Raw genomic sequence first — 12,389 nt, 5'->3', positions numbered from 1 at the left:
TATCTTCAGAATTCCAGCTCAAACCCACAGATGCTCCTGCCTAGACTATTACAGCCACTGCCACCTTTCTTTCTGTCCCACTAATCTTGCACAGTCCTGCTGCTAGATTGTCACATTACTGCCATCTCTAAAACCTTAGGTCCTTTCCTCTTGCTTTCTAAATGATGTGCATACTTAACTCTAGGTTCTCCTTCATGTAGTTCCAGCGTGTCCCTCTCTAACACAAGTACATGGTGCTACTGCCTGCCTTTCTCCAACTTGCAGGATCCTCTTTGGATTTTCTCTGCCATTTAAAATTCTTTTAATTTTCGCCTCAAGTACCACCAACTATACTTTCTACTTCACCACTTTCTACTTCACCTCTCACAATAATATTTTCCACCTGGTATTCTGGTCATTTGAGTATATCTCTGATCCTTGTATTTAGGAATGTTAGATGCAAGGAATTATTTCTCTTCCAGCTTCATACCTGTGTTTGGCTGCTGCTGTTTATTCACTGTCTTCATGTCCTACTCTTTTGCAGTCCCACGGACTGCAGCCCACCAGGCTCCTCTGTCCGTGGGAGTTTCCAGGCAAGGATACTGGAGTGGGGTGCCAAGTCCTCCTTCAGGGGATCTTCCTGAGAGTGTTCTGCTATAGCTCATACCATATGGTAGATGTTTTAATAAATATTTATTGAACTAATCTATTAATTGTCCTATTTTCCTCTAGGAATGATCAACCACATAAAGCAACTGATCTTGAATCTGAGGAAGATGTTATTCCAGATTCACCAATAACAACCTTTTCATTTTCTGGCACTAATCGGCTACGAAGAAAGGAGAACCTCCGTGTCCGATATATAGAGCAAACACATGCTAAACTGGAGCACTCTGGCTGTGCACATGGTGAGGATTAGAGTTGTAGCTTAGTTACCTAGTTCTGTTAAAAAAAAAAAAAAAGAGTTTTCATCTTGTTAGGAAGATAGTCACTGTTCAGGGTAACATACATTACAACTGTAACCTTAACTTCCATCAGTGAAGTGACTGGGAAGGTATCTTCTGTCTGTGTTATATATAGACATGATTTGCTCATCTGAATATGTAAACACTCAGCATTTTACAAATGTAGGGAATAGTTTTTTCCTTTTGGTTTAAAAAATATCCCTATGTGTATATCTGAGTGGGATACAATGAAAGAGGAAGGTAGGCTAACACTGAGTTCCTCTCCTGTATGCTGGTTATTATGCTGAGTGATTTGAATACATTATTACTGTATTTTAATTCTCATGACAGGTTTGTAGGGTAGCTTCTAGCACCTTCGTTTTATAGATGAGGAAAGATTGTTCCTAAGAGGAGTTAAATAGCCTGTCAAGTGGATGAGTCAAAATTCAAATATAGATATTCCTGCCTCTAAATTTTTGTGCTTTTGAAGTTTTATCCATAGCTACTCCCATCAAAGCTTTAACTACCTATTTTTAATTTTTCTAATGTGTAGCACTTGGTGGTAAATCAGGAAATGGTTTTATAATGTTTCTAGTTTGTGGCTTATCAGTGGCGTATTTCTTAATTCCAGGCACCATTTCTGGTAAATGCTTTGAAACTAAATTTTCATGTAGTCCTGAAATTTATCCTGTGGTGTGTCACAGTGTTCATTCCTTTTAATATTGATCTAAGTAAATCAGTATTTAGAACTTCCATCTTTAGCCTAAACTCTTTGTAACAAGGAAAGCGTTTAAGGAGAAGGAGTATATCTAGTCTTAGAGATATTTTTATAATGCAAATAAATTGTTGACAGTAGCTCTGCCTTTTAAAAAAATAGTAATCTTATATTTTGATATTATAAAATTGACACAGTTTTTCTCCATTTTATATGAGCTTGCATCACCATCTAGTGGAAAACAAAAGCATTGTTAAAAATCTTATACATAATTAGGAGCTAAAGTAAAATGTAACATCTTGGATCTAGAATGAACATATGTGGGCCTTTTAGTCTGGTATCATATAGGACATGAATAACTACAGATAAGCATCAGCATAGTTTAGATCATGTTTAAATCTATCTGAAAGAATATCCAGAAAAACAAATCACAGCAATTTTCTTTTTCAGGAAAGTCATCTTGTACAAATGCTCTTGGTTTATCTCTTTGTTGTATGAGAATAACTTGTAACTGTTTAAAACCATGTCAGTTTTAATCTTGTTCTGATCATTTTTACTTGGACAATGAAATTTTGGTTTTAAAATATCACTTTTGAGCCATGCAAATTATTTTAAAACTAATTTAATGACTAGTTACTCCTTTTCTTTTTCTAACACCCATGCTTGTTTATTTTGAAATGTTTGTTTGTGTGTTAACCACTCAGTCGTGTCCAACTCTTTGTGGCTCCATCGACTATAGCCCACCAGGCTCCTCTGTCCATGGAATTCTCTGCACAAGAATATTGGAGTAGGTTGCCATTTAGTGCTTTATAAGGATAATTTCTAGTTATAATTAGTAAAAATCTATTCCCCTTTACTTTGTCCTTCTTTTGGTTTTCTTTGAATTAAATCCTTAAATAGTGGAATGATTTCTGATAAAGCATGTTTCAGATTTCCTTCCAGAAAGTGAAAACTCTGAAATAAAGACTGAAAAACGATATGATGCAGTATTCATTGCAGATGAACCCACTGATTTCCACAAGGAAAGGTCACCTTAAAATATTACAACACTAGAAGGCTTAGGTCAGAAGAAGTTTAGATAAACTTCCAGTCCTCTTCTCCCCCACTGTCTTAACTTCCAACTTTTTTTCTTAGTGAAACTAAAGGAATAACCTCTTTATTAGACTGTTAAAGTTATGTCAATAAAATAGACTTCCAGTGCATTTAAAGATAGATTTGTATTGGCATATTAATTTTATCATGATTGTTTGTTTATTTGTAATCTCTCCTTTGTTTTTCCCTTAGAATTGAGAACAGTACCAAAGTCTTCAGCTCATCCACAACATAAACCTCAGGAAAGTGAAATTCTAGTGGCTGACACTTGTGATCAGAGTCAAGCTCCAGTGGCTAGTAAGCAAGATACTAAGATTATAAATTGGTGGGCAAGAGTGGCCAACCATGTGAATTTAGACAATATTTTAAAATACTTTCCGTATAATTTTGTTTGTATTACTTGTTTAATAGTCTTTTTCATATTGGAAAGTAATGTATCCTGTTTATTAGTTCCTATTAATATCCATGGGCTTCCCTTGTGGCCTAGATGGTAAAAAATCTGCCAGCAGTGCAGGAGACCCAGGTTCGATCCCTGGGTCAGGAAGATCTCCTGGAGAAGGGAATGGCTACCCACTCCAGTATTCTTGCCTGGAAAATTCAATGGACTGAGAAGCCTTATCCATTTTAATACAAATCGTTAGTAATTTTAATAAGGCTTTACTGTGGTTTACTCATTCATTCAACAAATATTTGAGTGCTGACTGTATACTGGGCACTAAACAAAATGTTTAAACTCATAGAGCTTACAATCTCGTTGGGGGAGAAAGAAAGTAAGTATATGTTAGATGAAACAGGAGCTCTAAAGAAAAATAAAGCAGGGTAAGAAGAGATTTTAGTAAGTCTCACCTTAAAAAAAGTAACATTTGAGCAGAGACTGAGAGAGCAGGTGAGTCATGTGGATTTCAGGGCAAAGGGCATCCCAGGTAGAGACATCAGTGAGCACAGAGGCCTTGAGGTGAGGGTGCTCTTTGGTTTGTTTGAAGAACATTAAGGAGCCCTTTGTGGGCAGGACAGAGTGAGTGAACGGGAGATTGTTTTGGGCAACTCTTAAGAGGAAAGAGACTGGTAGCTGGAGATTTGCAGGATGGAGCTGAGGGTTGCAGGATGGAGCTGAGGGTTGGTTAGAAATCCGGAGTTTGTTTTTGAAAATATATTGTTTCAGATACTGAGTAGACATTTCAGGTAAAGATTTTGATGGGTAGGTGAATGTGAATATAGATGAGTCTAGGACAGAGGTTGTTAGCATGTAGGGGAGATCTGAAGCCATGAGACTGGGTGAGATAATGATGGGAGAAGTAGTTCTGATACTTAGACACAAGGCTGTCCATCATGGAAAGGAGTGATTCTCAACTGTATTGTATTGTCACTCCCAGTCTAAAAGCCGTTTTAGACTTTTTTTCCTCTCCAATTACTTCCTCCATGGAATTTTAATATAGCACAAGAAATCCATTTAATTATATATTTTTAATGATAATTTTTTCAGTGGCAGTAAACCTGCAATGTATTGCAATTTATAGTAGGTATTTTGGGCTTTATAAAACAGAATTTTTAAAATTGTTCAGTGCCATTTGAGCTTTTTCTTTGCTTTTTTGGTACGTTTTCATATGGCTAGTTTCTACAATTGTATAATTGTGTTTTTTTTCCTTAAACTTAGAACCACATGGAAAAAGCAGTTATCCTCCTGATAATTTAGCTACAGTAGTTGCTGAAACACTTGGACTTTGTGTTCAAGAAGAATCTGTAAGTAATTGTTTAGTTTGGTAATAAATATGAAGTAATTAGTGTTCTTTGAGGTCAGTTTTTAGAGAATTAAGAGAAGAAATTTTTTATCCAAAAATTATTAGATAAAGGCCTAGAACAAAATTGATGTCACTAGAAAAGGCCCATTTATAGTATTCACTCCAGGCAGTTGCAGAAAACTCTATCAAGTCTTAGAATTCTTGGGATATAGGTTATGGGTTGAGTCAGAATTTAGATGATTTAATAGGGAACTCTGCTCAGTGTTATGTGGCAACCTGGATGGGAGGGGAGTTTTGGGGAGAATGGATACATGTGTATATATATGGCTAAGTCTCTTTGCTGTCCACCTGAAACTATCACAACATTGTTAATTGGCTATTCTCCAATAAAAAGCTAAATAATGAAAAAAACCTTAGACAGCTTAGAGGGTTTAGCCAAACCTCTTCCCTGTCCCCTCTCCTTCCTACCCTGTTCCAACTTAAAGAGAAGATTTAAACCTTTAGATTGAGTTCAGAATTTATTGGGTCTTTTTGACATCCTTTAAACTGGGCTTTGATTTGGAAAACAGACTAAATTCTTGGTTCTACTAAAGATGCTTTAATTCTTTGTCCTTACAAATGCCAATCCAGTTAGACCACATCCTTAGGGATTGAGTCAGAAATTAACCCCATGATTTTCTTTTCATTATTTAGTGCTTCCTTACATCAGATACATTCACTATTTTTCATAACCAGTCTCTAAAAAATAGAAGCCTTGAATTTGTCAATCTTAAGGAAGCTTCATTTTGATACAGCTTTGAAACATATCCCTTTGCTTTAGTCAGTAAATGCATATAGGCTCTTATAAAGTTTTCTTGCTGTTGAATTTCCAAAATTGAATTGACTTTTGACTACATTTGAAATTTTTTTTTTTGTGGCGGGGGTGGGATGAGGTTCTTTCTAGTTTTAAAACTGACTTCAAGTGATGGTGGTTAGTTTTTACCCTTTGAAATCTAAACATGTTTTAACTTTTTAAAATCCCCTTCTACCAATAAACTTGGCATGTCAGTAGTTTAGACACCAAACCTATTGAGGGAACTGATCTCTAAAGATTGCTGCTCAAAGTGTGATCCACAGGCCAACAGCATCTTCATCCCTGGAAGTTTGTGTGAGAGAGAAAATCTTGAATCCAGCCCAGATCTACTGAAAGAGAACTTATGTTTTCATAGGATCCTCAGTTGATCTGTGTGTATGCAAAAGTTTGGGAAGCACTGCTCTTTAAATATCCTTTTAAATTCATCTCCTATAAGTATAAATAATCATCTCTGTTCCCTTCCTCTCATCTAACCAACCTGGTTTTTTAGAATTAGCAACTATCAGTCTGCTTTCTGTCCTTAAGAATTTACGTATTCTGGATGACTCATTTAAATGGAATTATATGTGTCTTTTGGGTCTGGCGTCTTTCACTTAGCCTGTTTTCGAGTTCATCTGCATCACAACATGTATCAGTATTTCATTCCTTTTTAAGAATAATCCTCCATTGTATTTATGTACTTTATATTTTATTATTGAAGGAATCTCGAGGCCCTCGGAGCCCTCTTGGTGATGAGCTCTACCACTGTCTGGAAGGAGATCACAAAAAACAAGCTTTTGAGGAATGTAGAAGAAATAGTGAAGATAATTTAAGGTAATTTGGGGCACTTTGGTAAAAACTTATAAACTGTTAATGATATTCCATTGCAGCGAGTTCCACAGATTTAAACTATTTCTCTCCCTCAGCTTGTTATTCTGGTTGTATTTTTATTAAAAAAAATAATTCCCCCAGTTTATGACCTGTTAAGGGCTTTTTGCATTACAGTAGAGATTGGGATGTTACTTTCTGTACTTCTGACAAGCAGTGCTTCAGAGGTCCCAGCCTCATCTCTTTTTAGGATCCAGTCATCCCTCCTGGATTTGTATTTTCTAAAACTGAATGTTGTATGAAATCCATCATTAGCTCTGATGAGCATTCAAGATTGGGATACACTGTTGCTTTTACTAATTTTAGAACATCCATTAACTAACAATACTATATTTACGTAGCATTTTGCTTCTTTTTTAAATACATACATCACATTTAATTGTCATTATACTAGGTCATTAAAGTAGGTTTTATTACCCCCATATTTTACAGTCAACAAAAATAAAGCCCCACAGAAGTTAAATGTCTTTAAGACCACACAACTATTAAGTGGGCTTCCCAGGTAGTGCTAGTGGTAAAGAACCTGCCTGCTATTGCAGGAGATGTAAGAGATGCGGTTTAATCCCCGGGTCGGGAAGATTTTCCCTGGAGAAGGGCATGGCAACCCACTCCAGTATTCAGTATTCTTGCCTGGAGAATCCCATGGACAGAGGAGCCTAGTGGGCTACAGTCCATAGGGTCACAAAGAGCCGGACATGACTGAAGCGACTTAGCCTGCACGCACAACTATTAAGTAAGAGAGTCGGAGCTCTTAACCATTCCACTTCTTCAGACTTAACCCTAATGATCTTTCTACTACCCCAGCTGTCTGCTACAGGCAGGCTGGGTCATGAGTTATGTTCTGTAGTATAAGAATTTTGTTTCTTGGAGTTACTCTTGATAAGATTTCATAACAACAAAAGAATTTGGGATTTGTTCAAATATTTTCTTATATAGTGAATTCATTTAAGTTACTTTGGAAAAATTTTTATAGATAGGAATATCATGGTTATTGAGGTAGGTTTGCTGTATTGTTTCCCTCTGCTTTCTGTCAGCCAAATAAAGAGAAGCCAGCAACTGTATCTTAAATTTTGGTCAATGATCTGCTTCTAATATGTGGATAAAACCTTACTGTTAATAATTCTGTATTAGCAAAAGTTTTCTCATTATGCTTATCTTTCCATTTTTACCCTGTTTCTTTAATAGGAAAAAAGTTACCACTCTTTTTACCACTCTTTATTTTTTTAGGTTTTCAGATTCAAAGACTCCTCTTCAAGAAGAATTGACTACTCGGGTATCATCTCCTGTATTTGGAGCTCCCTCTAACGTGAAAAGTAGTTTAGGTTTGAATACAAGTTTGTCCCCTTCTCTTTTAGAGACTGGGAAAAAAACCCATCTGAAAACCGTGCCCCTCAGCAATACTTCTGCTTCTGGACCAGAGAAACCTAGATCAAAATCTGAAGATGGAGCCCTTATCACACATCATCTTCTTGGGACTGAAGTGAACAAGATCCCTAGTCAGTCATCTTCTAATAAGCAGATACTTAAAAATACAAGTGAACCTGTAAGTGAGCAGGATAGTATTGATCACATTAAAGATACTGATAAAGATAAATATGTGGTACCACTGAAGTCACTGGGAGGCAGAACGAAAAGGAAGAAAATTGAGGAAGAAAGTGAAGATGAAGTAATCTGTCCCCAAGCCTCCTTTGATAAAGAAAATGCTTTTCCTTTTCCACTGGATAGTCATTCTTCCATGAATGGAGACTACGTGATGGATAAACCTCTGGATCTGTCTGATCGATTTTCAGCTATCCAACGTCAAGAGAAAAGCCAAGGAAGTGAGAACTCTAAAATCAGATTTAGGCAGGTGACTCTCTATGAGGCTCTGAAGCCCATTCCAAGGGACTCTTCCTCAAGCCGCAAGGCCTTGAGCGGGAGCTGTGGGCTAACCAAAGACTCCCCGGAAGAACCCTGTTTACAGGAGTCCGTTTTCCAGTCCTTGAGTAAATCTCCAGATAATAAAACACTGTTACAAATAAAGGAAGAAAACCCAGTATTTAAAATCCCTCTTCGTCCACGTGAAAGTTTGGAGACAGAGAATCTTTTTGATGACACAAAGGTATGTGTTCAATATTCAAAGCCTTTGATTAAAATGGTAGTTTGTGATTTTTCCTAGATGCTAATAATTTTTTCTGTTTTAGGGTGCTGGTTCTCATGGGCCTGTAAAGATGAAAACCAGATCCGTCCGTGGAGCATGTGAAGTTGCATCAGTTCTTCAGTTAAATCCATGTAGAATTGCTAAAACAAAATCTCTACAAAACAACCAAGGCATGTAAACTATAAATAGCATTTCCACTCTCTTTTTAATGAATTTATATTGAGTATTATAAGTTATTATTTACATTCTTTGGATAGATTTCATTGTTTCTGGAAAAAATAGTTTATCTCTGTGTGTTTCTGTGTTTATAGTACAGTTCTTACTGGTTTCACCTTAAAATTTTCCTGCTCTTCTACTTTTTGAAAAAATAAATTGACATCTTTATACCTACTTTTATAGGTGATTTTATAGATTTAATTCTTTTATGTAGTTGTTTCTTGTTTTCTTTACAAAAAGAAAGCTTTAAAAATTTAAACTATACAGATTTTTAAAGTATAAAAAATAGAAATTTATCATCCAAACCTTGTTCCTCACCATATAGATAGCCAGTCCTTTTTTTTGTATTTACATATATATATATATATTATCAGTGGTACCCCACTCCAGTACTCTTGCCTGGAAAATCCCATGGACGGAGGAGCCTGGTAGGCTGCAGTCCATGGGGTCGCTAAGAGTCGGACACGACTGAGCAACTTCACTTTCACTTTTCACTTTCATGCATTGGAGAAGGAAATGACAACCCGCTCCAGTGTTCTTGCCTGGAGAATCCCAGGGATGAGGGAGCCTGGTGGGCTGCCGTCTATGGGATCACACAGAGTCGGACACAACTGAAGCGACTTAGCAGCAGCAGCATGTATATCTCTTAACTATTTGTATATATAAATTTATATGGGTTTTTAAACTTCTTGTTTGAAAACATTGTTTGCTCTTTCATAATTTTGCTGTGTTTTGAAGTCTTTTTGGTTTTTTTAGCGCCCAAATATTTCTGTACTTTATATGCAGTATTTATTCCTTATTGGAAACTTATTCCTTCATCTGCGTTTATTTTCCTTTTTTCCTGAAGCTCATTCTTTAGTAATTCTTCCAGTGAGGGTTTCAGTCTCTATATGAAAACATTTTTTAAACTCTTATCCCTGATTTTTTTTTAATCTTTTTGTTTTTATTTTTATTTTTTCCATGGTTGCTCTAGGGATTGTGGTGTACTTATTTAACCTTTCACAATCTACTTTGAGTTTATACTGTACCACTTTATGCTCTATAACTGTACCTTATGTAGTTGTCATGTATATTAATGTAATTGAAACCTCCTCCAGTGTTACAGTTTTAACTTAAATTTTTTTTTATTGAAATAAAAATCAGTCATTAAAGTGTACAATTCGGTGGTTTTGATATAGTCACAATTGTGTCACCATCACTGTACTCTTAAGTTTAGAACATTTTCATCACCATACAAAGAACAGTACCTGCTAGCAGTCACCCTCCACTTCTCTCGTCTTCGCCGGTCCTAAGCAGCCACTTAATCTACTTTCTGTAGCTATAGATTTGCATATTCTGAAGTATTCATATAAATGGAATTGTACAATATATGATATTTCATGACTTCTTTCACTATTTCAGTTTTTCACTGTTACAAGTAATGCTGGTTTGAACATTTATATACAATTTTGTGTGGATGTAAGTTTCATTTTTCTTGAGTTATACCTAGAAGTAGAATTGGTGGGCCACATGCTAACTCTGTGGCTTCCCTGGTGGCTCAGATGGTAAAGAATCTGCCTGCAATGCGGGAGACCTGGGTTCAAGCCCTGAGTTAGGAAGATCCCCTGGAGGAGAGCATGGCAACCCACTCCAGTATTTTTGCCTGGAGAATCCCCATGGACAGAGGAGCCTGGTGGACTACAGTTCACAGGGTTGCAAAGAGTCAGACAGGACTGAATGACTAAGCACAGCACGCACATGCTAACTTCTCTTTCCAAAGGAGCTACATCAGTTTGTATTCCCACCAGCAGCATGTGAGAGTTCCTGTTTCTCCATATTCTCACCAACACTTGTTTTCATTGTCCGTCTTTTTGATTCTAGCCATCCTATGGGTGTGAAGTTATTAATATGTCTCAACTATGCTTTTGGTTTGCCTTTTCTTTGATGGCTAATGATGTTGAGCTTCTTTTCATGTGCTTTCTGGCCGTTTTCATTTTCTTTGAAGGATTGTCTATTCAGGTCCTTTGCTTATTCTCAGTTGGAGTAATTGTCTTATTATTGAGTTGTGAGAGTTCTTTATGTATCCTCAGTACAAGTCCTGTTTTAGACACATGATTTGGAAATATTTTTCTCATTCTGTGAGTCCTATAATGTTTTAAAGTGATGAGAATTTTAAAAATCTGTTTTTAATTGTGTATTTTTTTCTCCTTATCTAAGATGTATCCTTTGAAAATATCCAGTGGAGTATAGATCCAGGAGCAGACCTTTCTCAGTATAAAATGGATGTTACTGTAGATGATACAAAGGTGAGTTAGAAAGTAGAACCAGAGCCCATGTGGTTATTTCTAGTGTATTGTTAGTAACCCTGCCCCCCTGATTCATTCTGTGACCTTGAGATAGCCACACACTTCTTATAACCTTCATATATTTATTCAGAAAACTACAAAATAATAACATTTATTTTCTAATTTTATGGTATTTTTGAAAGGGTAATAATACTTTCTGACTTTTTAGAGACGTTTGCTGAAAAATATAGTTTTAAAATAATGTCAAATGCTAATTACATATTAAATAATTTTATTTTTTATCAAAATAATCTATTGTAAGCACTGATTAACTTAACATACCTTTCAAGAAAAAAATTTCATTTTTCCTAGTTGGCTGTTTCTTTAAATGTTGTGTATTTTCTTTTTAGTTAAAATTCATAGCAGAAATTACTTTTTTGGCTTGTATTTAGGTTCTACATAGTTTGAGAAGTTCTCTTGCACATGGTAGCATATTAATAAAATATTTAACAGTTGCTAGAGTAATCCATAGCCATCAAGAAGTCAAATTTGACTTACGAACTTTTCAGTGTATATTGATGTTCATTTCTGTGAAGCAGATTAGGGAAGAAAGGAAGCTTCAGGGATTTTGATAACATACAGTTCTCTCTTCCTTGGCAGCAGTCCTTTTCCTGGACTTGAGAGATGATGCTTGTATATCAAAGCTTGTAAAATATAATATATCTATATTCCTTTGGGTAAAAGTAAATACTACTTAATGCTACTAAAGTGTAAGTGTACACTTAAAAAATGGTTAAAATGGTAACACATATGTTATGTATATTTTTACCCCCCCCCCCCAAAAATAACTATAAGGTCATAAAGGGATAATGGTTAAAATTTTGAATTTTTAAATATTTTTTCAGGATGGCAGTCAGTCAAGATTAGCAGGAGAGACAGTGGACATGGACTGTACGTTGGTTAGTGAAACCATGCTCTTAAAACTGAAGAAGCAAGAGCAGAAGGGAGAAGAGAGTCCAAGTAAGATTTGTTTTGTTTTGTTTTTGTTTTTTAATTTTAATACAAAGTGAAAGGAAGTTTATAGTCATACCATTGCAATGAAGAGCATAAATGACCTTTTCACCATAAACCAGTTTTTTCCCTCTGTTCTACTAATAGTAGACTTCTCTTTAGTAAAGCTTAGTTTCCATATTTCAGAAAAAAAAAAAAACTTTAGTAAAAATAATTTTTATTTCCAAAAGAATTCAAGTTGTGTCCAGGGGTCAGCAAACTTCAACCAGCTGCCAGTTTTGTCAGTAAACTTTTGCTGGAAGCCAGCCTAACTCGCTTGTTTAATTCATTGCCTATGGCTGCTTCTGTGACACGGCAGCAGAATTGACTAGTTTCTGCAGAGACCTTATGGCCCCACAGACCTAAAATATTTACTGCCTGACCCTTTAAGAAAAAGTTTCCTGATTCCTCATTAAGATAATTTTTTCATAAAAGGTGTAAAGGGAATCTTGAGAGTCCTGTTTTAGATATATTATTTTCCAAAGCAATTTGATAAGGAGAAAAAGGGGGGATTCTACTGAGAAGTATTA

General features: G+C 35.8%; 1 protein-coding gene across 4 annotated transcripts in view; it reads left to right on the top strand.

Annotated features, from left to right (window-relative positions):
- RBBP8 (RB binding protein 8, endonuclease) overlaps positions 1-12,389 on the top strand; it is a 78,414-nt gene that overhangs the window by 54,546 nt on the left and 11,479 nt on the right. For all 4 annotated transcript variants that reach the window (XM_004020479.5, XM_012103494.4, XM_042239122.1 and 1 more), the window contains 8 exons: positions 712-887; positions 2,923-3,027; positions 4,385-4,470; positions 6,023-6,135; positions 7,417-8,290; positions 8,373-8,499; positions 10,742-10,830; positions 11,715-11,829. In XM_004020479.5, coding sequence (XP_004020528.2) covers positions 712-887; positions 2,923-3,027; positions 4,385-4,470; positions 6,023-6,135; positions 7,417-8,290; positions 8,373-8,499; positions 10,742-10,830; positions 11,715-11,829 — 1,685 coding nt within the window. The remainder of the gene's footprint in view (positions 1-711; positions 888-2,922; positions 3,028-4,384; positions 4,471-6,022; positions 6,136-7,416; positions 8,291-8,372; positions 8,500-10,741; positions 10,831-11,714; positions 11,830-12,389) is intronic.

Source organism: Ovis aries, chromosome 23, assembly GCF_016772045.2.
Source record: "Ovis aries strain OAR_USU_Benz2616 breed Rambouillet chromosome 23, ARS-UI_Ramb_v3.0, whole genome shotgun sequence".
Taxonomy (NCBI): domain Eukaryota; kingdom Metazoa; phylum Chordata; class Mammalia; order Artiodactyla; family Bovidae; genus Ovis; species Ovis aries.
This window is presented reverse-complemented; position numbering and strand designations above follow the sequence as displayed.